The sequence below is a fragment of the Rhinolophus sinicus genome, chromosome 8 (genome assembly GCF_057876585.1).
Source record: "Rhinolophus sinicus isolate RSI-liver-muscle chromosome 8, RSI-T2T, whole genome shotgun sequence".
NCBI lineage: Eukaryota > Metazoa > Chordata > Mammalia > Chiroptera > Rhinolophidae > Rhinolophus > Rhinolophus sinicus.
The window spans coordinates 38,841,656-38,867,897 of NC_142508.1; the positions used below are offsets into that span (position 1 = coordinate 38,841,656).

Sequence of the window (26,242 nt, forward strand, 5' to 3'; positions counted from 1 at the left end):
GCTCATTTCCTTCTCTTTTTTAAAAAGTCATTTAATGCCTGTTTATTGCTCTGTGGATAACGTCCACAGGACAGTGTGTCTCTGTCAGTGGTGAAGTTGGATCCTCTGTCCCCTGCTCGAACCCCCAGGGTTGGGAGTTCCGGCCCGAGCCGGTCCTTATGGAGACACCTCTTCCACCTCCTTCAGCTCTTCCTCTGCTCGCTCTGCCCAGATTCTCACACATGCCAAGTGGGCCTCTTACTCTTTTTTCTGCCTAAACCTTTCCCCATGTACACGTGTGGCCTAATCCCTCACTTCAGGGCATTGCTCAGAAGTCACCTCCATGAAACTTTCCTTGACTCCTTGTATGTGTTTCCCATTTGCTGCTATAACGATTCATTGCAGACTTTGGGGCTTAAAACCACATGAGTGTATTACCTTGCAGTTCTGGGGGTCAGGAGCCTGACATGGGTCTCATCGGGGCTAAAATCAAGGTGTTGACTGTGCTTCTTTCCGAGGTCTTGAGGGGAGAATCCATTTCCCTACCTTTTCCAGTTTCTAGAAGCCACCTTTTCTCCATTTGCAAAGCTCTCAACTCTGTGTCTTTCTGCAGTAGTCGCATCTCACTCTCCTGCCTCCTTCTGCCACTTTTTAGGCCCCTGTGATTGCACTGGGCCCACCGCATAATCCAGGATCATCTCTCCATTTAAGGGCAGCTGGTTAGCAACCTTCATTCTCTCTGCAGCCTGAATTGTCCTTGCTGTGTAACTGAACATAGTCACAGATCCCGAGGATGAGGATGGGAACATCTTTAGGCCTTGGACTTGACCCTGAGGCTGCTCGGGAGCTCTGGAAGGATTTTGAGCAGTAGAGGGCCAGAGGTAGCTTTGGCTTCTGGGCAGCGTTTAGAACATGCCTTGGGGGCTCGTATCCGTCAGGGTCCAAATAGGAGACAGAAACCACACGAGTGATTTGAAGAGAAAGAGTTTAACAAAGAATTGTCAACTAGGTCTATAGTTACCAATGGGTGAAAAGAGAACTCGAAGCAAAGCATTGCAGAAGTAGCAGCTGCAGGGCGCAGCTACCATCCCTCGGGCTGTGAAGCTGACATTCAGAGCTTCCTGGCAGGGATGCTGGCTGGGTGCTCGGAAGGTGCCCTGTCGGCCTGGGGCTCGGATCTGTGAGGGAAGGGCACTGGGTGGAGGGTGCTGGTGTCTGCTGCGGCGCCACTAGCAGGCCCTGCAAGTGTTGGAAATCCTGTAGATTGGGTCCAGCTCACACATTCCTACCCAGCATCCTGTATTTGTGCTGCCTGACACAGCTCGCTGTCAGCAGGAAAAGAGTTTGCAGAGTCCCAGCATCATGAGGGAGAGTGGATGGGAGCTGAGGAACGATTGCTCAATAACTGGCACAGGTCCCTGTAAGAAGATTAGTTAGTAGTTGAAACCAAGACATAAGTAACAGTGGTGTAAGCAAGGTAGGAATCTGTTTTTCTCTCTAACGAGCCCTAAAAGTCCAGGATTAGTGGGGCAGTCTCACCGTGTCAGAGAGCCAGGATGCTTCCCTATTGTTGCTTGCCCTGCCTAGATGCGCTTGTCCAAGTGAATGTCCACATTGGGAAGAGGTGGGCACTCACTTGCCATTAAGTGAGTGTTATTTGAACCAAAGGAAGTGTGCATTATTTCCCCTTACATTGTGTGGAACTGGGGTTCATGGCTACACCTAGCTGCAAGGGAGGCTGGGAAGTGTAGTCTTTAGTTGGGCCATCATATGCCCAGAAGAAAATCAAAGATTCTGTAACTGTAGAAAAAAGAGGGTTGTTATTGGTATCAATGATGGGGAGAATGTGGGACCACTAAACTTCACAGGAGGGTAGAATGATGGCCCAGTAAGAGAGAACGAGGCCTGAGCTGGGGCTAGGACCATGGGGTGGAGAGGAGGGCTTGCACAGAGAAAGAGAGGTTTAGAGCGCCTCTCTACTCTCAACTGCTTAGAAATGAGAGCTGTGTGTACCCTCCTCCCTCCCCTCACTCTGTAATTGCTCTTCTTTCCCCTTCCAGAAGCCAGCCCTGGACTCTGCACAAGTTTCCTCTCCCAGTCCGGTCACGTGTCCTGACAGCAGCCGTCCCCTCTCCAGTACCTCTCCAACACGCACCTCCCCGTCAGGGATCCCAAAGCGTCGCACAGGTAAGGACACGGCCCTGCCCTTTCAGTTGCCTGTCTTTGTCCCCACTTGGATTTCTACCCCAGGCGGCCATCCTCATGACAGCTCCGATCTTAGCACTGTGGTTAAAAGCACAGCTCCACCATCCGCTGCCTATGTGACCTTGGGGAAATGACTTAATTCACCAGTTTTTTTCCCTCTTTTCAGTGTAGATATCAGAAAATGTAAGCTTGTGTGGCTCGCCACGTATGGCCATTGGATGGAGTGGTATAAGAAATAATAGTGGTAACAGAGGGTGTTGTGGGAGCGCAGAACTGAGCCAGCCCAGGAGAGGTGACTGAGTGGAGTCTTAGCAGATGGTTTAGGGTTCGTGGTGTTGAGAAAGACGATGGGAAGTGTCACAGCCACGAACAGCATGTTCAGAGGCTTCGAGGTAGAACAGCATGGCATGTTTGGGGAGGCCCATACATGTCAGTGATTCTGGAGAATAACTGATTTGGGGAGCAGGGAGAGCTTGGGGATAGTGTGTGGAGAGAGATGAGGTAGGGAGGAGAGTGGGGGCTGGCTCCCCGAGGGTCTTGCATGTGAGGCTGAGGAGGCTGGGCTTTGTCCTGTGGGTGCTGGGGAGCCATGGGAGGGCTGCAAGCTTGAAGGGTCAGCTCAGACCTGTGGGAGAGGTGATCGTAACGAAATGGCTGAATGGCTCAGGGCTGCTGGGAGCTCAGCGCTGACACTAAGATTTGTTCTGGAGAGGTGTCAGGGAATTCATTTTAGAGGAAGTGACAGCGGAACCTTGTCCCAAAGGACTGCTAAACAGCATGTGCAAAGGCCCGGAGGTGTGACATAGCACAGTGTGTTTGGGAACAGTAACAATTCAGCGAAGTTGGAAAATAAAGTATTTTGCGTACGTGTCATGGGAAGTTAGAAGGTCAAGTGGGGAGAGATTAGGTAGGATAGTAGGACAGAGTGGAGATTAAAAGACTTTACCCTGGAGTGGGGAATGGGGAAGCGTGGACGGCTTTTGAGCAGGGGTGCCAACCACAGCTGATAGAAGGTCCCTCTCAGGCAGTGGGAAGGAGTCACGGGGCCAGGAGACCAAGGAGAAGGTGAGAGTGGACGAAAATGGTTACAGCTGCCTTTTCTTCACCATGTGTTAGTGCCTCAATGTGGAGTTTTCTAGAAGCCGGCTCTGAAGCTCAGAAACAAGGATTTAAGTGCAAGTTGTTTCTTGAGGGGGTGGGAGGTGGGATGAACACAGTGATTCAGGGCAGTGGAGGCAGCCACTGTAAGATGTGTTCTTAGGTCAGCTACCACAGTGGGCGGAGCACTTACCCCTCTGGGGACGCTCTGGGAGCCCGCGTCAATGTGTGCTCAGAATTAGATACCTGCTGTGTGAGGAGCTGGGGTGTTCATACACCAGCACCCATCAGTCCCTGGGTGAGGGTTACTCCCAGGGCCCGTTGATTCCCTGCCACTTCCGGGCTTCTGAAGTTCTGGAAAATCTGTCTGAGGCACATGGAGATGGTAAGATCCCAGGGATGCAGGTGGTGCAGGGAGAGCATCTGCTAGCGTCGGGGAGTGGGCCGAGCCCGTTACATCATTGCTTACTTCTTGGGATTGTTAACATTCTGCAGATGTGGGCGAGTGAGGCACAGAGAGATTAAGTAACCTGCTCATGTCACACAGCCAGGAGACAGCCGAGCTGGGGCAGTGGCTGTGGGCAGGTGGAGAAGAGATGGGACCCAGAGCCTTCTCAGGGCCTGAGCTCATTGGGGCGGGGACGCATGGGCCAGTGATTCCGCCACACCGAGCCCTTTGCCTTCTCAGCTCGGAAGCAGCTTTCTAAACGGACAATTCAGAATGTTCTGGAAGAGCAGAGCGAGGACAAGGACGGAGACACCAAGAGGAAGAAGGAGGAAGGAGGTGAGACACCTGGAGGAGAGAAGTGTGTGTGCATGTGCGTGTGTGTGCATGTGCGTGTGTGTGCGTGCATGCGTGCGATCTGGAAGGGCGGGGCCTGTCCGAGAGGACGGGTGTCAGGGCCCCACCGATTGATGCCTGTGTCCGTGCATCCAGAAGCATCTCTCAGAGCTCCACACAGCCACACAGGGAGATTTGCTAAGAGAGCATTTTGAAATACATTCATTGGGCCATCTTAGTTCAGTGTTCATTCAAACGTGGTTTCCCCTTTTTATCTTTAGTTTATGAAAGTATGTCCCTCTAAATGATTTGTTGTTACTTGTAAATTTTACTGGAAAGCAGAGGTTCCCACACTTTCACATCACTCTCAGTGTCTCAGTCATTTTTCATGGCACCCCTGGGCCAACACCATACCAGTTCCACATATTAAGTACTTAGGTTCAAACAACTATGTATGTTCTAGCAACTTGAGCACTTGAGAATAACACACATACATTGAAAAACGCTGCACCATTTGTCAAACTTTGGAATCTAGTTGCAAACTGCCACCCTCATTTCCTGTTTCCTGTCCCACACTGATTTTTGTGCAGTACTTGGTTTTTATCACAGCAACCAGTGAAAACCCAGCTTTGCAGAAATACAACATCAAGAATTAGAAAGAATGCGACCTGATACTGAAAACCAAAATACACTGAGCTGGTAGTTCATATAGTGTCGAGCAGATGTCACCAGTTTCCCTTGAAAATGTCAAATACTCTGCTGTGTCCTTGTGAGTTCCCTGCATCTTGGTGACACCTGGGAAATGTAGTCATAAAGGTCTGATCCATTGAGCATTTGGGTGCTGAGATTATAACAGTTGCAGCCGTTGCTTCTGTCTGTTTGTTTAATGACAGGTCCTTATTAGGTTCATCTTTCCCAGGAACGATTTGAATTTGGTCGAGATTTCATTTCCTGTTCGTAATTTTTAGTCAGGAACAAATTTTGCTGTAAATCGTGTAGTTTCCGCTATTGTCAGCGTCTGGGGGCGTGGGGGTGGGTGGCTTCTTTCTACTAACGCAAATTTTTCCCAAGTTAGTTTATTCAATTTTTATTATTACCCTGGAGGTATAGTTTTTTTTCTGTCAGTTTTAACATTTTCTATTATAATCTGTAACAAGTTATCATGTGCAACTCTAATTTTGAGGTGAATAATTCTGAAATAATAGTTTATAAGAATGGACTGGCATTGTTCAGCTGCACAGGCGAACACTGGGGTTGGGTCCCCTCGGAGGTCTTTGTCTTGCAGGAGGCCGACCCTCTCCCATCGCTTCATAGACACACTTGATTGGCTCCTGAAAGAACAAATGGAGCAGAATGTCTTGGGAGTTGAAATGTCCTTAGTGATTTGAAATGTCAAAGTGACTTTTTGCCATCTGACATTTCTGTCAACAGAAGCAGAAAGCCTCCCAGAGCCGGAGGAGGCCATAGAGAAGGAAACAGAAGAGGGGGACCCACCCATGGCAACTCCTGAGCCCCCAGAGACCTGCAGTGAGTGTCTGATCCTCTTCCCCCAGCAGCCCCATCTCGATTTTGGGGTCAGATTTCTTGGAGGATAGTTCATGTAACTGAGACATAGATTCTCAAATGTGTTATTTAAATGCAAATTCTAGGGGAGTCCTTGATTTTATCGTTATTGTTTTTGTCATTATTTTTCCTCCATGCATGTGGGAAAAAAATGAAAGAGCCATTCATCCTCCTGATACCTTTCAGAAATCATAGACACTCTTATTGCTTGAGCAGTAGTTTTTTAAGTTAGACTAGTGGGAAGACTAGGCCGAGTTACAGGATTTTAGAGGTGAGTATTACCCTCACAGGCCACAGAACAAGCTCTGCGTCTGGTGTCCGTGGGACTCCTGTGTTAGAAACAACACCATGGGGACATTTTTAGGATGCCAAATTGTACCTGCTTTTCTGCAGCTGCAGAAGTGGGGCCATTTCTTCTCATCGGGCTGAGATTTCTTTTTACCACTCTCCACAAGTGTCCCGCTTTGGGCCAAATGCTAACATTCCAGGAGTTAGTGCTGATAAAAAAGCATCAGGCCTGAGAGGCTCAAAACTTACGAGAGGAAAAGGGCAGAATTGGTTAGGTTTTTCTATAGTGTCAGAATGACCTTGGGGTTGAAAAAAAGGGTCGGGGTCAAAACAGTTTGCATCATCACCATGTGACCTTTTTAGGAGCAGAGCCCCCGACAGAAAGCAGTTCAGAGCCTGGTGTGATGATAAAGCAGGAGCCACAGGAGGAGGATCCGGCTAAGCCCCCCAGGCCTCCCAGGACGCTCAGCAGTTTCTTCAGTGAGTTTGTCCCCCCGTCACCTCCCCGGGGTTGTGCAGGGCGGAGGCAGGGGTGTTTTTCTCCGGAGAAAGCTGCAAATCTCTCTGGTCTTCCCTCGAGTTAGAAAGTCTAACTTATCTCTCCTGGCTTGTCACCCTCTCCAGGGTGATGGGGTGGTGCTGGGTGGAGAGTGGTTGTGGGGTGGGGGACAGGACCCACAATTTCCTGGCTTCATTTCCAGCCCCCCGGAAGCCCGCAGTCAAAAAAGAAGTAAAAGAAGAGGAGTCTGTTACCCCAATAAAGGAGGAGCCCAAGGGGTGAGTCAGTGTCTGCTGTTGAGTAGAGAGGACAGTGGATTGAAAAGAAGGATGCAGTGAGCCAGAGTTTCTTTAATTTTATTCTAGGCCTCCAAAAAGGAGACAGGTAATCACAAAAAATTCTTTCAGCTATAATTATTCTGATAAAAACGTTTTGGGGATTCCTAATGTCAGCTTTGTACTCCAGTTGAGACCTTGTTGTGAGAGTAAATGGCACCATTTCAGGGTGTGACAGCACTAGGAATAGTCAGCTCCTTTTCTTGAACACCTACTATGTCAGGTACGGTGCTAAAGGTTTCTTTTATGCCGCTTTACTTCATCTGTGCAGTAGTCCTGTGAAGGAAGCGGGTATTTTGACCATTTCACAGACATTGGACCCATTTGCCCACAGAGGTTAGGTTGGCTTCCCCAAGTCACACAGGGAGGTAGGGCTAGGACCAGGCCTGGGACCCGTGTCACTCTGATTCCTAAGCCTGGGCTCTTTCTTCACTGCCCCATCTTGCCTCCTGGGTACGTGTCTGTGCTTACATATTTATAAATAAGTTTCTCTAACAAAATTGGTGTCCTATGCATGAAGTTTTAGGTCCTGTTTTTAATTTCCTGTGATGCTATGACCAGTTTTCTTATGTAGTTCCCAGCCTGATCACTGTCCATCTCTGATGGCTTCCAGCAGGAGACAGACGTTCAGGACCTCCAGTTTTCTCCCCTTTGAAATGGGGACATATGGGTGACAGAAAGCACACCTTTTCATCCACCGTTGACTGTGTGCCAGGCCCTAGGCAGCGTGCCTTTTGTATCGTAATGCAGTGACTGCTCACAGCACCACCGTGTGTAGGTCTGTCAGCGTCCCCATACCACAGATGAGAAAAGTGAGGCATGAGGCAGGGCAGTATTGTGGAGTAGTTAGAAATTCCAGCCCCACCTTTGCCAGCAGTGTCACCTTGAGGAAATGACTTAGCCTTTCTGTGGCAGCCTCCTCCTGAGGATTTGGAGCATTTAGACTACAGTCTGCCATGGCCAAGCTCAGCAGTTGTAGCTGCTGCTATTAACAATAACAATACTACTACTAATAATTATTATTATGTGATTTTAATGCCTTGCTTAGGTCATAGACGGGGAGCGTGGCAGAGTTGGGGTTTGAACCAGGCAGTCTGGCTATAGAACTTCTTACCCACTGTGCTCTACTGCCTCTTGTAATAACAGAGACAACCAGGATGGCTACCACTTACTAAACGCTGAGTCCGTAGAGTTTGCTGCACAGCCCAGCTCTGCCGTCCTCAACCCGATCTGTGCATCAGAATCAGCTGAAGAGCTGAAGAAAATCTGGAGTCTTCTCCTGTACCCTTTTGTCCCCCAAGTTTTGGTGGAGATATAGTCTTGAGGTTGGGGAATCAGTGTTTGAAAAATGCTCACTACAAACTGCATCAAGGAGTGGGAACCTTCACCCTAATTTCTCCCTTACCCTGATGACTACATGTCATGCGAGGACCCTTGGTGGCTCCAATGGATGATGGAGACACTGGTTTGGAGGGGACGGCCACTGCCCCAGGGGTTTGAACCCAGTGTGTGACTGCAGTCTGGACTGTGCTGGCTCCGACAGGGTCAGCGGGAGGCATTTCCAGAGGCGTTTATTTATGATGCAGAGGTTTAGAGCGCAGTCTCTGGAGCCCTGTTACTTGCTGGCTGTGTGATCGTGGGTGGGCTGCTTAAGCACTGTGTTCTGTTTCTTTATCTGGAAAACAGAAGTCCCTGCCTGTAGGGCTGATTGCTAACAGATGTGTTACAGGACCTTAGTAAGGCCCTGGCACTTTGTGACATCCAACGCTGGTGCCCTTCTGCTCGTACAAGGTGAAGGAGGGAGGGGTTGGCGGAGAGGCCGAGAGGAGTCCTAGGCCTCTTAGAGTGGGCTCTACAAGATGGTCGGATCATACTGTCCACTCTAACCATGCTGACCCCTTTTTTGTGCCTCAGACACATCGAGTGTGTCTCTACCTCACGGCCTTTGCACTTGCTGTTCCCCCTGCCCGGAATGCTCTTCTCCCTGATCCCCGCTCGCCCACCGTTCATGTCATTCTGCCCATGTGTCTCCTCTCCGGCCTTCCCCAACCACCCTCTGAAGTAGTACCTACTATCCGTCTTTCTCCCCCTACTTGGTTTTCTTTTCTTTTCTGAAATACTTTCTTAATGCCTAAAATTGTTTGTTTATTTTTCCCCAGACTCTCCCACTCAAATGTGAGCTCCAGGTTAGCACACTTCGTTTGCATTTACTTCTGTGTCTAGAACGGGCCTGGCCCATAATAGGTGCCCAGTAAATATTAGTTGGAGGAATGGCTTCCCTTTGACCCAGGCTCCTGCTCAGTCTAATCTCCCTTTTGCCTCCACAGCCCCCTGGACCCATGTAGCTACAACCCTGCCAAGAACAACTACCATCCCGTAGAAGACGCCTGCTGGGGGCCGGGCCAGAAGTGAGGCGGTCCCTCCCCATGCTGTCCTACCCCAGCCCCTGTCACTGTGGGGGGCCTTCTCACCGGTGGCCTCAGTTGGAGGAAACTGTCAAATCTCTCTCTTCATGTTTTGGGGACACAGTCAGCAGCATTGAAGGGGACAGAGAGAAAACCCTGGGGAGCGAGCGTGTTACGGGTGGGCGTGCATTTGGGAATTAGCAAGGCTGTCCCCAGGGAGGCATGGGGAGGTGGCTGGGTGAGGGACAGCATGTGTGTCTCTTTCCCCAGGGTCCCTTATTTGGCTGTGGCCCGGACCTTTGAGAAGATCGAGGAGGTTTCTGCTCGGTAATGAATCGGGCTGTCCTGGCTGGGGTGGGTGCTTTCCCTGGGGGGTGGGTGCTTTCCGGCTCTGTTCCTCACCCAGCAGTCGCCCGCTCCTCCTCCAGGCTCCGGATGGTGGAGACGCTGAGCAACTTGCTGCGCTCCGTGGTAGCCCTGTCACCTCCAGACCTTCTCCCCATCATCTACCTTAGTCTCAACCACCTTGGGCCGCCCCAGCAGGGCCTGGAGCTTGGCGTCGGGGACGGCATCCTTCTCAAGGCAGTGGCCCAGGCCACAGGTACGGAGGGGCTGTGGTGGAAGCTCTGGTAGGAGTGGAGCTTGGGGAAGACCTGAGGTGATGGAGAGGGACTCTGAAGAGAGGCCGACGAGGGGCCTGATGCAATGGATTGGCAGCGGAGTCGGGGCAGTGGGGCTGGAAAGAGGCTGCAGGCGAAGAACAGGGTCGGGGGCTGGGCCTGAGGGCCGGGGCTTAGGGAGGTGGCGCAGGTCCTGCAGGCCTGACCAGGAGAGCAGGAGGGACCCAGAGGAGACGAGGAAAGAAGGGGATATGGGCGGGGCTGCTTGCCCACAACAGCCAAACCCCAGTGCTTGTGGAGAGGCTGGCCGGTGCCAAGGGGCCTCAGTGCTTGGTGTTCATTGTGAGGGCATCAGGGAGCCACAGAAAGCTCGTGAGCAGACGAGGGGCCAGGTCGGTTCTGGGCCTGTGTGGAGGACGGACAGGAAAGCAGGAGTCCATGGAGGAGGCCGGGGTGAAGGTCCAGGGGAGGAGGAGCTGGGGCCGAAGCTGCAGGGAGCAGAGGAGACGGCAGGAGCCGGGAGAGACGGGAACAGGAAGGACCAGCTGGGCTCGGGGGGCCAGGATCGGAGGGGGTGCAAAGACTGCCTGGGCGTTTTACGTGACGACTCGGTGGATGATGGATCCGGCGCCAGGACAGGACACTAGGGAGGGACAGGCACATCATTTCAGCTTGGGAGCAGGTGAGCGACCTGTGTCTGGGGGCCGTCAAGAAGCACGTCCTTAGCCCATTAGCGCACACACTCAATGCGTCTCCTCATGGCCCTGATGGCCGCCCAGCCCCAGGTTTGTTAAGAGCTGGTCAGCATTTTGGAAAACCCCAGCACTATTGACAGTGCACATCTCCACCTCACACACATGTGAAGGCTCACACTTGTTGCTGCCCCTTTTGTGCAATTCCACGTGCAGGCAGTAGGCCCGACCACCTCGTTACGTCGCTTCGCATCTTCGAGTGCAGGAGCCGGGCAGCCAAAGGTGGGAATGCGCGCTCTTTCGTTAGAAAGCGCTGTTCCTTGTATGTTTTACAGTCGGCATTCTCCCGAAATGACAGTGTCTGTAGGTTATATCATCTCTGTATTTCGTTTCAGAATAGAATGGAGTGACACAAAGTCCCTTACTGCTGACATTCTAAGGACAAGTGCCAAAGGGCAGAGTGGCCTCCGCCCCGTGGCACCGCTGGGCGGGGACACCAGTGTCAGCAGCTGTCTGCTCGTGACCTCTTATTATATGAGAAGGAGTTGTGGTTCTGATGGAGTGAGAGGTGTTGGTCAGAGCCATGTGTTAACTGTCTTCCCAGCCTCCTGCTTTTAACAGTGCGGGGCCTGTGGGACCCAGTCTGGACAATGAGAAAGACCAGAAAACATTCTCTGTGTTTAAACTGGGGACTTCAAAAAGCTAGAATAACAACAATTACCCTGCTGGAGGGCGTGCATGACCAACTGGGGGACAGGCAGAGGGTCCCTTGGCTGCCTTTTCTGTCTACACTCGCTCCCCTGGTGATCCCATCCTACCCCGTGGCTCTGAATCGAATCTACATACTGACACCGCCACCCTAGGCATCTCCCCCATGTAGACGTGTTCATCCAACTGCGAACCTTACTCCATGCGGACATCTAATAGGCCTCTTACACCTGACGTGAAGGGAGGCAGGTGTTAGTGAGCTATTGTAACAAGTGGGTGAGTGTTAGGACTGGGGAAGTTGGGGGGTCGCCCGCAGGACACCTAGCCGGAGCAGATGCAGCCAGGCCGCCAGAGAAGGGAGGTGCAGCCATGCCCTCACCACCTGGCTCTCTCCTCCCCCAAGGTCGGCAGCTCGAGTCTGTCCGGGCTGAGGCAGCTGAGAAGGGCGACGTGGGGCTGGTGGCCGAGAACAGCCGCAGCACCCAAAGGCTCATGCTGCCCCCGCCTGCCCTCACCGCCTCTGGGGTCTTCGCCAAATTCCGAGACATCGCCCGGCTCACTGGCAGTGCTGTGAGTGGGGCGGGGTGCTTACCTCCGTCCCCAGACCCTCTGCTCCTCACCTCGGGGACCCAAAACCACGTGTGGCAAGAGGGCAAGAGTTAGACTATCTGGGGCAGGATCACTTCAGTTCTGCCTGTGGGGTGTGGACCTGCCATTCCTTCTTCCCACCCTCAAGACTGAACCGCCTCTTGAGATTCTGGCAGCTGATCTGGTGTCTGCCATGTGACAATAATTATATGCTGAATAAAGCTAGAGAGGGAGGCAAGAAGGAGAGCTGGCCCTTCCTACTGAGCGCGTGGCTGTAGGAAGTGGGGGTGCAGGGGGCAGGGAGGAAGTATTTCCTTCATCCCCAGGCCCTGACCTTGTTCCCCCACCTCTTCAGTCCACAACCAGGAAGATGGACATCATCAAAGGCCTCTTTGTTGCCTGCCGCCACTCAGAAGCCCGATTCATTGCCAGGTGAGTGCGGCCGTGAGGTGCGAGGAGGTGAAGGTGGGGGACTGGAGGCTGGGACCACTGCCAGTGCCCTGACCTTAGACGAGAGCAGTGTGAGCCAGGAGCCCGGCCCTCCTTGGTCGGATGGGACACTAGCTCCTCGTTGGTAATACTGCCTGGAGAAGTGTCCTGGGCTGTGGGGAAAGAGTGCCATGATTGATTGGTGATGTCTGCCTTGGCCTGAGCCAAGTACAGTACGTACAGGAGCCAGGTGGTTGCCGTGACAATGAAGAAACCATTGACATCCTGGAGCATTTCGTGGGTGCCCTGCCTTGGGCCACATGCTTTATCCCGTCAGTTCCTCTCTGCAGTTCTGCGAGGCAGGCCCTGTGATCCTCACCCTGGTTTACAGAGGGGGAGACAGAGGCACAAGGGAGTTAAGCCTTGTGCTCCAGGTCATTGGCTCAGAACAAGACCTATGCTGGGGACGGGTCCTTGACCATCACACGTGGGCACCAGTGGGGCAGGCTGTGTCCCAGTTCCAGGCCAACTGTCCCCAGGAAATGCCAGTGGTCGTCATTGTTACTGGTTGGCCTCAGTTTCCTCATCTGTTCAGTGGGGCTGTGTGATGTCTTGGGTCCCATCTGGCTGTGAAGGTTGTTCTGGTTTTGAGGAGAGGGTCTCCAAAGGGTCACGGTGGGGGAGACTGGAGGAGGCAGAGCCAGGTATAGAGGTCAAGATTGGACAGGTGCGGATGTGCCCACTGCCCCTCGCCTGCTCTCTTCCCAGAGCCCTGAGTGGACGGCTGCGCCTCGGGCTGGCAGAGCAGTCAGTGCTGGCCGCCCTCTCCCAGGCTGTGAGCCTCACACCCCCAGGCCAAGGTGAGCCCCTATGGCCAGTCCCGGTGCCCACCACTTGAGTTAACCTGGGCTGCCCTTCTTCCCAGAAGTCCGCGCACTCCTCCCCAACGTGATTCTGCCTCCCACTGCCACTCCAGGCGCCTTCCCTGAGGACAGTGTCCCTGGCACTGAGTTTACATTCCTTGCGGTGCAACACATCACCCACTGTGGACCCTGGGGTAGCTGAGGGGGTCAGGTATCCCAAGGCTCTTCTGGTGGGTCTTGTCTCAGAATTCCCCCCAGCCGTGGTGGATGCAGGGAAGGGCAAGACAGCAGAGGCCAGAAAGACGTGGCTGGAGGAGCAAGGCATGATCCTGAAGCAGACGTTCTGGTGAGATCCAGGGGCCATGGTCAGAGTGAGGAGGTCAGGGGGAGCTGGAGGGGCCACGGATGATGTGGGAGGGGCCAGTGGCTGGCAAGTGTCAGTGACCATGATGGGGCTGATGACAGGAGGGTGGTGATCCAGACAAGAGTGGCGCTAGGCGCAGGATGGTGACAGATCGGGAAGGGAGCAAACAGTGAAGGGTCTGGCGCAGGGATGGGGAGAAGCACCAAGAGGCTGACAGGTGAGAGCAGCAGACGGGACTGTGCTGCTCTCATGCACAAAGGCCATGAGATAGCAGAGGGGCTGGTGACCAGCACAGAGGGCTCAGGACTTCTGTGCAGTGATGGAGAGGACTCCAGGGAGAGCCACGTGGGAGGACCTGGCTGGCAGCTGACTCAGGGCCGGCCACAGTGAGATGGCGACTGCGGATGGGGGGCTATGGCAGCTCAGACCAAGAGCGAGTCAGAGTGATGTGTAGTGACACTGAGGGAGGACCGTGACAGAGACAGGGTGACGGAGTCAGGGACAGGTGGGACTAGCCCCAGGGACGAGGTGACAGGTGGGCAGAAGTCCATACTGCAGCCAGAGTGCGGCGTATCCAGGCTGCCTGAGTTCTGCAAAGACACTGCCCCCTTTGTTCTCCCCGCCTCCCCACAACCCCAGTGAGGTGCCCGACCTGGACCGGATTGTCCCTGTGCTGCTGCAGCACGGCCTGGAGCGGCTCCCGGAGCACTGCCGGCTGAGTCCAGGTACGAGCCACTCCGGGGCCTGTGAAGGTCTGAGCACCGCCCGCGCCCTCCTGCAGGTCCCCTGGCCTTGGCTTCCGCCCTCGGGGTGGCTGTGAGGTGTCCACTCCCAGGCAGCCCTCTGAGAACCTGCAGACTCCTCCTCCTCGTCTGTGAGGGTGGGACCCTGTCCCCTGGTGCTCAGACCCGTGCCTTTTCTCCTTGGGGTCCCCCTCTGTATTAGATCGGGTGTCAATGAAGCTGCTGGAGCAGAGATACCCCAAAACGCAGTGGCTCAGGCCAGACAGGATCTCTTTCTCTCAAATGAGTCCAGAGGAAGACAGGCAGCCAGGGAGGGTACTTGGCTCTGCTCTGGAGATCACCCAGGGAGCCAGATTTCTTCTGTCTTGCCACTTTGTCATCCCAAGCTTGTCACCCTAATGTACGTAATTATAGATGGCTCACGTCTCTGTTCTGGATTTCGAGATGAGAGAAAGAGAGAAGGGGGTAGCTGGTGAGGGTGTGACCCGGACCTTGCACACATGTTTCCTGTGTGCCGTTAGCAGTCGTCACAATTAGCAGCCCCTCTACCGTCTTCCATGACTCACCCTCTCTCCCCCTTCCCAGGGGTCCCCCTAAAGCCAATGTTGGCCCACCCGACCAGGGGCGTCAGCGAGGTCCTGAAACGCTTCGAGGAGGCAGCTTTCACCTGCGAGTACAAATACGATGGGCAGAGGGCACAGGTATGGGGCCAGACGCATCCTCCAGCGGAAAGGAAAGTGCCAAGGAGCAGGGGCGTGGGGGCAGTCAGACCCCAGCCCACTGCCCGCCTCTGCACTGCCTGTCTGACCGCACATCTCTTAAGGCTTAGTTCCCACCTATGTGCAATGGGTATGATAACAGCCACCTCACTGGCTCATCTGAAAATCAATTTTATTCGATCAAATCATCATTCCTGACCCATAGCAGTGAGAGCTCAAGAAATGTCCGCTGTGCTCATGCCCTGCTGGGGAATGTGTTCATTATTATAACAGGCGCGTGCGTAACCCTTAGTGCAATTACGGACGCTGTGTCCTGTGGTCCAGTGCTTGACGCCTCCTGTCCGGTCTGTAAAAAAGCTTCTAGTGGCTTTAGTGCCTTGGCTGGGAGTTGGGTCCATATCCCGGTTCATCGCCTGGGGATGGGTGAGCAAGTGTGGAGGGTGCCACCCAGTGGTGCTTGAGGCAGTTACAAATAGTGGGGTCGGTAGACCTTTGGCTTCATAGATGGACCTTAAAATACAGTGTTGAGAAAATACAAAGAAACAATTTACAATAGTGACAGTGATTTGCAATATATACACACATATATGTTTCAAGTCATATATTCTATCCCACACACAACTTACTTCTTGAGGTAACATGCATGTAAGATGGCATAGATGGAGCGCCTCTTGAGGACCGTGACCAGACTATTAAAATAAGTAAATTAACAGTGAAACCCAGGATGATATTCACAGCATAACAACGTCCAGACAAATCCACAAATACATACGCAGCACGAGAGTAGGGATTGCGATGGTGAAGAAAACGTGGGGGCTTTCACACCCGAGTGGGAGGTGCTGTTTGAACAGAGATAATTTGCTCAGGTCTCTGAACCAGTTCCTCCTCCAGAGCTTCTGGAACCTTCGGCCAGTGAAAGGGGGTCAGAAGAGAAAGGAGGGGGCACTGGGGTAGACCGGGCTTTGATTTGCTCTCCCCTCTCCCACTGTCGCAGATCCATGTTTTAGAAGGCGGGGAGGTGAAGATCTTTAGCAGGAATCAGGAAGACAATACTGGAAAGTACCCCGACATCATCAGCCGCATCCCCAAGGTGGGTGTGTGTCACCCGCTTTCGCTCGGGCGGGGGCTCTAGTTACTCGTACAAAGAACCAAGGCCTGTCCTGCCCAGCTCGGTGCGGCAGGGGGCTCGTGGGCCTCAGGGCGTCAGTGGACCTTGAGAGCTACTACAGGAGAAGGAAATTTGTTTCCCTGTGTCTGTCTTTGGCCTCATCCTCCACGTCTCACCAGGCCTGGGTCTCCCTCTTCCTCTTTCAGATTAAACTTCCGTCAGTCACATCCTTTATACTGGACACTGAAGCCGTGGCTTGGGACCGGGAAAAGAAGCAGATCCAGCCATTCCAAGTGCTCACCACCCGCAAACGCAAGGTAGCCTCACTGCCTGCCATGTCCATGCTCTCTCATCTTTCTCCCAGTCCTGCCCAATCTCCAGAGGGACAAAGTGTCAGTCAGGGTGCAGGTCTCTTAGCCTTTTGCAATATGGCTACCACAGCTCCAGCCGTTGCTTTCTTATCCCAGCATGCCAAGTAGGACAGAGGAAGGCTATTTTCTACATCTCTGTGTCTCATGAAAGAAAGTCTGTTCTAGGAGCCCCCACCACCTGCACCCTAGCTGACGTCTTTACTCTCATTGACCGGAATCGTATCATGTCACCATCATTAGCTGCAAGGGAGGCTGGGAGAGGAAATACCTGGCAAAGGGGAATGAGGTTGTTGGGATCAGCTGAGCGCCATCACAGTTTGGTACCTGGGGCCACCAGCATTGCCAGTCACAGGTGTGCGACCTCTTAGCTGGGGAGAAGGGGAGAGTGGAAGGTGACAACGGTGTCTGCCACAGGCACGACCGGAGGGGACCCAGCCAGGCCCTGGCTCCCCTCTCCCACCTCTGCCCTCTCTTCTGCTTCGACCCAGGAGGTGGATGCAGCCGAGATCCAGGTGCAGGTGTGTCTGTATGCCTTCGACCTCATCTACCTCAACGGAGAGGTGAGTTCCGGCTTCACTTCCAGGGCGGCCGAGGCGTGGCAGGTGGTGCATGAGCTTGGGAGCCAGCGGTCTGAGTTTCATTTCTGACTCTGCCATGTCACTGAGCTGGGAGGCCACACCGGGCAACATTTATCAAAGCGAGGTCCGAGGACCCCGGTGGGGGTCTGGGAGGCCCTCTCTTTTCAAACTTACCATGTGTGAGGTGGATTTTCTTCACGTACTGTAGCCGTATGAGTGCAGAAGCAGATACAAGAATCCAACCTTTGTTAAGCCAGATGTTAAAGAATTTTCCAAAATGTAAAAACCCTTCTCACTAACTATTTAAAAATGTACACGTGTTTCATAAAGAGGTTGGGTTAATGTATTGGATTTTTTTTAATTAATTAATGTTTTCAAGATTTCTTACTTTTAATATGGTCACAGTGAATATACTATAATGAATACTGTATCACTAATATGGTAAATATCGAGAGATGCAACCCACATACACAGAAGCCCTTTGGAGTGAGTTCTCAATAAATTTCAAGTGTGAAGGGGTCCTGAGACTAAAAAGTTTGAGAACCACTGTTCCAGGGTAGGTGTGGTTGAGTCTGGAGCCAGGCAACCTGCTCTCATACCCCAGCTCTCCCCTCCTAGCTGTGTGGCCACAGGTGAGTGACTAACCTCTCTGTGTCTCAGGTTTCTTATCCATAATAAAGACCTAACAGTAGCCCCTGCCCTGTCTGTTACAGGCAGGTTAGGTGGTGGGACACGGGCATGAAGCACAGTGGCTGGCATGGAAGCTGCCATCACCATCTTCATCCCAGATAATCTTTGACGGTCTAGTCACTGCACAGTGACAACTGGCCCGTCCCACTTACTAGTGGAGCGAAGCCAGTTGTGGTCCTAATGCTGAAACGCGTCCAGTGCCTAAACCACCCACCTCATGATGCAAATGAAGAATAGCATTTAATCTCATAAAATAACTGTAGGAAAACCAAAAGAATTCTGATTTTGTTTCCCATGATTTTGTGGGGGTAGGGGGTATCAAATATCTGATGCTTTGTGGGTTTTTTTTCATGTTTTGATTGTACCTGTTCTGCTGGGTCCTTCGTGCCATGAGCGTTTCAAATATTCCTTATTTGGTTTTTGCCTTTTGGTCTTTTTTGTTCTATAGAACTTGTTTTTAACTATTATTTTTATGTAGTCAAACATTGTTTTTCCCCTTAATGCATCGTTATCCCCAAGATTTAAAAAAAAGAAAAATTAAAAAGGCCATTCTTTCCCTAGCATTCTAAAAGCTTTCACTTAGTTTTTCTTCTAGTATTTTTACAGTTTTGTGTTTTGCTTTGAAATCTGTGTTCCAGCTGGAATTTGCACGTGTGTGTGTGTCAGGCAGGAAGTGGGTGGTCTGGCTTTCTTTTGAACAAATGACAAGTCATTTGTCTCAGTCTAGCATTTATTGACTGAATGCCTTTCTCCTGCTGCTTTGAATCACTTTTCCATGATCCCCACTCAGTTCCCCTCCTGGCTCAGTCCTTCTGGTCCCTCTGTTACTCTGCAGGGCAGGTCCTCCACTAGTTCCTTTCCTGTAGTGATTGTAAACTGCTTTCACTGCTTGTCCTCCAAATGGACGCTTAGGCTTTTTCCATCAATAGTGTTTTTCTGTTGTAAAATATTCATCCCAGCGAATATTTTGTACAGAAAGATGAGAGAACAACCATAATGGTTAAGTGTGTAGAATCAGACCACCTCCGCTGTCTATCCCAACCACACACTTCCCAGCTGGTGACTTAGGGCAAGCGACTTAACCTCGCTGAGCCTCTGATCTCTGTAGAAAGGGGTAACACCTTCCTCAGAGCGTGTCTGAAAGATCAGCTGAGTTGTGCTACCCAGTGCCGCAGCCACCAGCCCCACGTAGCAGCTGAGCACCTGAAATGTGGCAGGTCTGAAGTGAGATGTGTTAGATGGATAAAACACATACTGAACTTGGAAGATTTAGTCCGAGAAGAGATCAGCTAAAATACCTTCTTGATAATTTTTATATTGATCATATGTTGAAATGATACTATTTTATACATTGGGTTAAATAAGGTATATTATTAAATAATGTATTTCATCTATTTCTTTTGAATGTGGCTCCAGAAACTGTAAAATTAAAAATGCAGTCACACGACGTGTCTGTTGGACAGCACTGGCCGAGCGCGTCTCTGACGTGCTCCCAGCACTGTGCCCCGCACAGAGGGGGCAGTTAAGATGCTCAGCTGCTGCTTCGTCACTGCTACGATTATCACCTTCTTTCAGAATCTTCCCTTAGGCTAGAGTCAGGGAAAGGATCGAGACCCAAAGGGAGTGAATGAGTTCAGGGCCGTTGAGACACTGCCACATTCTGTGCCCTCGCAGAGATGGAACAGGCCACCCAGGAGGAGTGAGTTCCTTGTCTCAGGGAGCATCCCGCCTCTGCCTGGTAGAGGAGGGCCGAGCCTCCCCGGGGATGGATGGAGGGCCAAGCTAGGTGACTTCTTTTCTTTCCTCGCTCTTCCCTCTGCTTCCCCGTAATGTGCTCAGTCTGCTTGATGGTTTGCACGAACAAGGCTTCCTGCCACATTCAGCTTTGAATCTGTTCGAGTGATTCCCAGCAGGGCTGTGCGTGACCCTCAGAACTTAGAGCATAAAGGATGCGGTTAATTCAATCAAGGCCAATAAGAGCGTAGAGAGTGGGTTAATTTCCACAAGGCTAGTGAGTTTGCTCTGCAGTGTAAGCCGGCAGTGCTTCTCCGGGCATAGATTCAGCCTAACGGGGCTCGGCACCTGCAGCCCTGGGCCAGACCCATCCCACACCTGTCTTTGTAAAGAAAGTTTTGTTGGAATGCCACCACACCCATCGCTTACTTAGCATCTGCGGTGCTGCTTTCTGACTACAAAGGCAGAGTTGAGCCGTTGTGACAAAGAGTAGCCCTCAGAGCTGAGAATATTTACTATCTGGTTCTTGATGGAGGAAGGTTGCCAACCCCTGGATTAACATAGAAAATATGTTCTCAGAAACATGTCTGTGTTAACAACCTGATGGTCAGAGGCTTCCTTGTGCCTTTATCCAACCAGTGTTAAAAAAAGGACCCCTAGTCAAAGTCACAAGAGACCATTCAAGTTCCAGCAGGGCCGTGGCCCCCCCGTCTTATGCCCCTGAGGTCACCAGAATCTAAATGGTCTCCAGTCCCCTGGCTGGTTCTTCCCTATTAAGGCTTTCCTCTGTCTCTTTCCCTTCTTCTCTCACCCTGCCCCCTCAGTCTTTGGTACGTGAGCCCCTTTCCCGACGCCGGCAGCTGCTCCGGGAGAACTTTGTGGAGATGGAGGGCGAGTTTGTCTTCGCCACCTCCCTGGACACCAAGGACATGGACCAGATTGCCGAGTTCTTGGAGCAGTCCGTGAGAGGTGAGGGCACCCGCGCCTCTGCCTGCTGCGGTCTCACCTGCCTGCTCCCCACCCCACCCTGGACAGTTTGCCCAGAACCTGCCTGCTCTGGCCGCTGTGAGCCAGGGCTTCCCAAGGGCCTCACTTCTGTGTCTCCTTCAGATTCCTGCGAGGGGCTCATGGTGAAAACCCTGGATGTTGATGCCACCTACGAGATCGCCAAGAGATCACACAACTGGCTCAAGGTGACTGTCCCCCGCTCAGCCTTCCCGCAGCCCTGGACTTGGTCATCTTCTCGACCGGGCACTTGACTTCAGGTCCCCACACTTCATCGTGTTTAAGCTCAGGAGCCTTTCTCGAGCCATCTGCCTCCCACTGCAGCCAGCCTCAGGTCTTCCGCCCTCTACAAGTCCCTGTGTGTGAATCCACCCGGAATTGGCTGAGAGCAGCCCCGGCTAAATGCCCTGACGGCTGCGATGGGAAAGCCAGATGAGGTTTCTCTTCTCCCTGAGCGCTCCTTCCATGTCGGGCAAGGAGGTCAGCCAGGACACGAGGGAGAGAAATTCGGGTACTGATCTCCCTCCTTGTGAAGGAAACACCCAACTCAGGGCCAGCGAGGGGCTAGCAGGACTTCGGGTAATTGGGAAAAGCCCCTCCAGAGGTGGTGTTTGGGTCGAGACAAGGATGACAGGAAAGAGCGGAGCAGAGCATCTAGGTGGGATGGGCAGGAAGTGCAAAGGCCCTGAGGTAGCTGTAAGCCCGGCATGTGCAAGGAGCGGGCGATTGCGGTATGAGGTGAGGTCAGGGTGGACCACAGGTCCCAGGTCACACAGCATGTCAGGGGCCGTGGTAAAGTAACACTGGGTTTTCCTCGAAGAGTTTTGGGACACCAGCGGGGTTTGTACGCAGGGAGTCACATGGTCTGGGTGTCATTTTGTACAGGTCTCCTGGCTACTCTGTGGATGATGACGGGTATGGGGAGTGCGGGCAGAAGCAGGAGCAGCGGGCAGGAGGCTGTTATGTGCTCAGATGATGGAGGCGTGATGCAGATGGGGCTGGAGGGGCAAGAGGACCAGAGCAGGAGACAAGCTGGAGTGGAGCTGGCCAGGCCTGCTGACTGCTACTCTGTGTATTTATGAGTTGTCTGGTCTGTTTCCGCTCTGAGACTGTAGGCAGCTGTGAGGCCACGACCCTTTGCTGTCTTAGGAAATAGTCACTGCATCCTCAAGGCTGAGATCCCGCCTGGCACACTGTTGGCACTTAGTGTTTCTGGAATAAGTGGATAAATTCCCTGTGTGAAGGAGTGAGTGGATTGTGTCTCCATAGTGAGGGAAAGGTCTCCCCGCCTGACCTGTCCTCTCAGAGGCACCTGCTCTTCCCATTGCAGTCGCCTCTTCCATTTGCTCTTTAAGCCTGTTCATGTCCAGTCTGCTCACGGCGGCATCTTCAGTCTTCCTTACGGAAGTTCTCAGACTCACCCCAGCCCCCCCCCATCTCCTGCCTTCCCTCCTCCCAGCTGAAGAAGGACTACCTGGACGGTGTGGGCGACACCCTGGACCTCGTGGTGATCGGTGCCTACCTGGGCCGCGGAAAGCGAGCTGGCCGCTATGGGGGCTTCCTGCTGGCCTCTTACGACGAGGAAAGTGAGGAGCTCCAGGCCATTTGCAAGGTGCTGGGAGCTGGGCTGACCACGGGAGCAGGGGAAGTAGATGCCACTCAGCCCGGGGAGGAAGGGCCTGGACCAAGGGTCTCTCATGTCCTCCCTGTGATGGATAATTTTTTATTTACTTTTCTGATCCTATAAGTAACTTGCTTCATATAAAAATGGGCCTGTATAGAAAGATGTAGGGAAGCTGTGTCAGCAATTGAGTTTTCAGATAATGGGGCTTGAGTGAGAGAATAAATTCTTTTTCTTTTCATGTAATAAGAGGTCTGGAAGTGGGCAGGCAGCTCTCCGGTGTCATTAGGGACCCAGGCTTTTCACTTTCCCCACTGGTTTTGTCATGTGCTTCAGGCCTCTTTCACAATGTGGCTGCAGGAGCTCCAGCCATCATGGCCATTCATGCTCGGCCACTTGAGTCAGCTTTAGCCAGTGAAACAACTTCTGCTTAAGTTTTATGGGTCAGAACTTTGCTCCGTGGCCCACCCCCATCTGCAAAAGAGCCTGGGAATGTAGTGGGTTTTGCTTTTGTCTAAAGCTGCACACATTGTTGATCCAACAAATTTGTGGCTTTTGCTACAGAAGCAGAATAAGATACCACCACAATTCCACTACCCAGGGGCAACCACGAGTAACGTTTGAGGGAATGTTTTATTTTTATTTTTGCAAAGTTGTGATCCTTCTATATGAGTAATTTTCTTTTCTGTTTTCGCCCTATAAATACTGTATTTTCAATGCTGTCAGATGCATTTAAGTCATATAGTGGTAAGAAACATTAGTGTTTTCACTTGCCATTCAGGACTTACACGTAGGACTTTAGTGCTTGCATAAGAGTTTTCCAATAGCTGGGCCCCAGCTTCCTGAACCAGTGCTGTAGTTGGATGGTCTGTCGTTGCAACTTTGTTCTTATTTGTGAATAAGTGAGCACTGCATATCCGTTAACCCACGTAATCTGTGATAGAAGGGATTTTACAGTTCACAAATATCTCGGGGCACCAATCTGTGACCATTTTACAGTATTACTTAGAATAGTTTTCTGGAAGAGCCATTGCTGGGGACAAACGGTGAGAAAATCTTTTTCAAGGCCCAAAACAAAAAGGGCTTTCTGTTGACATTTTATATCCGTAGTTTGAATGTCCATCTTGCTGTTTTGCTGACATCAGGAATATTTTTTAGCCTTAAATGTTTTGGTGGGTGAAAGAAAACTCTTGGCAGTGTTAAGATTGAAGATGACACCAGTTGTGGGGCAAGTGGGATGTTGGGGGCCCATGGGGTGACTTCCTGGGCCAGGGAGACCGAGCAGAAGGAGCAGGGACTGCAGCCGGGAGAATTGCTCCCCATCCAGGGTCTGTGCGGGGTTGGCTGGGTGCCCAGCAGCCCCCGGCCCTTCCTCTGTGCTTTCTGTGGATACTGGTTAGGCTGGAGCGGGGCGGGGGCACTGGTGCACTGACTGGGGTCCTTAGTGGCAGCAGCGGGGAGGGAGTGCCGCGCCTCTGACCACCTGTCCTCCTGCAGCTTGGAACTGGCTTCAGTGACGAGGAGCTGGAGGAACATCACCAGAGCCTGCAGGTGAGCGGTGCAGCCTCTGCGGCACGTTCTGTGCGCGGGGCTCTTGGCCTCCACCGCCTTGGGGCTCAGTGTGTACAGGGCAGTGGCAGTGGAGCGGCTTTGCTTCGGCGCCGGCTTCAAGTCCCAGCTCTGCCGCCACTAGCCACTCAAGGAGCCTCCTCTCCCTGAGCTCAGTGCCTCAGCTGCACCAGGAGGTTGGGGGGCAGGGCGCTATTGCCGGGTTCCCTGAGTTTATCCTTAGGGTGCTAGCTAAGCCGCTAGTAAGTGGCAGTTTTGTTGTCATGGTTGCAGGTGTTTTGGGTGTGACTCTCTGTGTGTTGGTGTCTCTATCCATTTGGTTCTTTCTCTCTCTGGGTCTGTCCCTTTCTCTGGCTCTGTTAGTCTTCAGTTTCTTGTCTCAGCTCCCAGGGTCTCTGTCTTTCATTTCTTCCCTTATCCCATTCCCCCCACCCTGGCGTTGTATTATACTTTGAGGTGTGTCTGTGCCTCTGTCTTTCCCCATTTTCCTCACTTCCCACCCCCCAACCCTCGGCCTCAATTCTGAGACCTGAGACCCTCTTTTCCACGTTCCCGCCACCCACTGTAGGCCTTGGTGCTGCCCAGCCCACGCTCCTACGTCCGGGCGGACGGCGCCGTGGCCCCCGACCACTGGCTGGAGCCCAGCGCCGTGTGGGAGGTCAAGTGCGCCGACCTCTCCCTCTCCCCCATCTACCCTGCTGCCCGGGGCCTGGTGAGTGACTGGGACCTGGGCCAGACCCTCCAAAGGAATTCAGATGGGAGAGTGTTGGGGGGGGGGGGCGGAGATGTTAAGAAAACGAGCTTGCATTTATTTGGATGTCAGATAATGGGGTCAAAAACTTCCTTTTTTAAAAAAAAAAATTCCCCAAGAGTAGAAAGAAAACAGTGAAGTTGCTCCCTTTATTATGATAACCTCACATTCAACTCTTAGGTCATTTTGAACACAGTTCTTTTAAGTAAAAGCTTAGGACACTTCCTGCTGCGTTTATTTCTCAGCTGTAATTAATTTTCACGCCACCAAGTTTTAAAATTCCTTCTGTCACTGGTGGTTCAGTGCTCAGTACCAGCTAAAGGACCAGGTACTTGGGAAACCCTGCCCTGTGGCAGCACTCGGACAGCTCTCCTTCAGGAGAACAGGAAATCACATTTAATCTTCCTTTGAGATCGCTTCTGATCCTTCAAAATCTAGCATGCGCTTCTCTGATGAGAAGTGGACATCCATTTAAAGGCGGAACTCATATTTTTGAATCTCATTTCTTTTTTTGAAATTTCTCACTCGTGCTCTACCTTAGACAGTCAGAGTCCTGGGTAACAAGTGATGGGAGCAGCGTGTACCGAGCATTTATGTGCAGCAGGCACTGCTAATAAGCACATCACTTGTGTACACTTATTTACTCCTCACAAAAATACTGAACAGCCCCATTTTACAGATGGGGAAATAGAGCCCCAGGGAGGTCAGGTAACTGGTGCCGGGTCTCACGGCTCCTGGGAGTTGGGAGCTGGGATTTGAACCCCAGTCTGGTTCCAGAATCCACTCCCTGACTCTGCTGTTCTGCCTCTCAGCTCTCATATTAATAACAGCTATCGCAGCTGGCATTTCTTAAGCACTTATGCACCAGGGATGGTCCCAAGCTCTTTATTGCCTATTTATTAGGTTGGTGCAAAAGTCATTGCTGTTTAAAAGGTTAAAAACAAGTGCAAAAACTGCAGTTACTTTTGCACCAACCTAATACAACAACCCATTGCTTAGCCCCACTGTGGAAACTGGGCCAGAGGTACGGGAGCAGGGGTGACGTTGTCAGGGAATTCTGCAGGGAGGACTGAGGTCCCATCATTCCCCCCCCCCCCAGGTGGACAGTGAGAAGGGGATCTCCCTTCGCTTTCCTCGGTTTATTCGCATCCGTGAGGACAAGAAGCCGGAGGAGGCCACCACCAGTGCCCAGGTGCGGCCCTTGGAAGCGGGAGGCTCACCCAGGGGCAGCTTGCATGGCCGGACCCGCTTCCTGGAGAGGTGGACTGTGGTGTGGAGCGGTGGGCAGGTGGGCAGCCCCGGATTCTGACTGCCCCCCCCCCCCCAGGTGGCCTATCTGTACAGGAAGCAAAGTCAGATTCAGAAGCAGCACAGCGCAGGCTCCGACTCTGACCTGGAGGATTTCTACTAGGCCCCGTCCTCCAGGGGGATGCAGGAGGGCGCCGCCATGGCTAAGCACATCCAGTGTGCGGTCACCCGTGGGGTGTGTGTGTGTGTGTGTGTGTATGTATATGTATGTGTGCGCGCGCGTGTCGTTCGTTTCAGCTGTGGCCTGGGATTCATCTGGTTATGTTTTTCAATAAATAATTATTGATCACCTACTCTGCGTCGAGGTCTGTGCCGGGCTCTGGGCTCCGCTCTCATAGCTCCCACTTTGGTAGCGTGTGGCAGTGTGCCAGGAACTGCCGAAAGCAGCGCTTTCCAACAGAACTTTCTGCAGTGATGGAATGTTCCACCTCCGCTCTGTGCAGCGTGACAGCCACCAGCCACCTGGGGCTGACAAGTAGGTGAAATGTGGCCGGTGCGACTGAGGACCCAATATTCCATTTATTTTTAGTTAAATTTCTCTTCAGTAGCCCCATGTGTGGTGGCTGTTGGACGGTGGCAGTCTCAACTGCGTATGTACATGCACTCGTGTAACCTCCCCACGACCTAG

The 26,242-nt window shown here is 52.3% G+C and overlaps 1 protein-coding gene across 5 annotated transcripts in view; it reads left to right on the forward strand.

The window, feature by feature from the left end:
* Positions 1 to 25,907, forward strand: part of LIG1 (DNA ligase 1) — a 33,914-nt gene extending 8,007 nt beyond the window's left edge. For 2 of the 5 annotated variants that reach the window (XM_019752616.3, XM_019752619.3), the window contains exons 5-29: positions 2,040 to 2,166; positions 3,971 to 4,066; positions 5,495 to 5,590; positions 6,278 to 6,394; positions 6,616 to 6,691; positions 8,908 to 8,934; positions 9,076 to 9,156; positions 9,424 to 9,480; positions 9,582 to 9,754; positions 11,577 to 11,743; positions 12,117 to 12,193; positions 12,959 to 13,050; positions 13,300 to 13,399; positions 14,057 to 14,142; positions 14,746 to 14,861; positions 15,874 to 15,969; positions 16,194 to 16,304; positions 16,847 to 16,918; positions 20,185 to 20,329; positions 20,471 to 20,553; positions 21,825 to 21,977; positions 23,484 to 23,537; positions 24,124 to 24,267; positions 25,406 to 25,498; positions 25,634 to 25,907. In XM_019752616.3, the coding sequence (XP_019608175.3) occupies positions 2,040 to 2,166; positions 3,971 to 4,066; positions 5,495 to 5,590; positions 6,278 to 6,394; positions 6,616 to 6,691; positions 8,908 to 8,934; positions 9,076 to 9,156; positions 9,424 to 9,480; positions 9,582 to 9,754; positions 11,577 to 11,743; positions 12,117 to 12,193; positions 12,959 to 13,050; positions 13,300 to 13,399; positions 14,057 to 14,142; positions 14,746 to 14,861; positions 15,874 to 15,969; positions 16,194 to 16,304; positions 16,847 to 16,918; positions 20,185 to 20,329; positions 20,471 to 20,553; positions 21,825 to 21,977; positions 23,484 to 23,537; positions 24,124 to 24,267; positions 25,406 to 25,498; positions 25,634 to 25,717 (2,523 nt within the window). In that variant the 3' untranslated portion in view covers positions 25,718 to 25,907. Of the gene's footprint in view, positions 1 to 2,039; positions 2,167 to 3,970; positions 4,067 to 5,494; positions 5,591 to 6,277; positions 6,395 to 6,615; positions 6,692 to 8,907; positions 8,935 to 9,075; positions 9,157 to 9,423; positions 9,481 to 9,581; positions 9,755 to 11,576; positions 11,744 to 12,116; positions 12,194 to 12,958; positions 13,051 to 13,299; positions 13,400 to 14,056; positions 14,143 to 14,745; positions 14,862 to 15,873; positions 15,970 to 16,193; positions 16,305 to 16,772; positions 16,919 to 20,184; positions 20,330 to 20,470; positions 20,554 to 21,824; positions 21,978 to 23,483; positions 23,538 to 24,123; positions 24,268 to 25,405; positions 25,499 to 25,633 lie in introns of those variants that run through there. The other 3 variants (XM_019752617.3, XM_074316172.2, XR_012490562.2) reach the window with 2 other exon arrangements.
* The last annotated feature ends 335 nt before the right edge of the window (positions 25,908 to 26,242 follow it).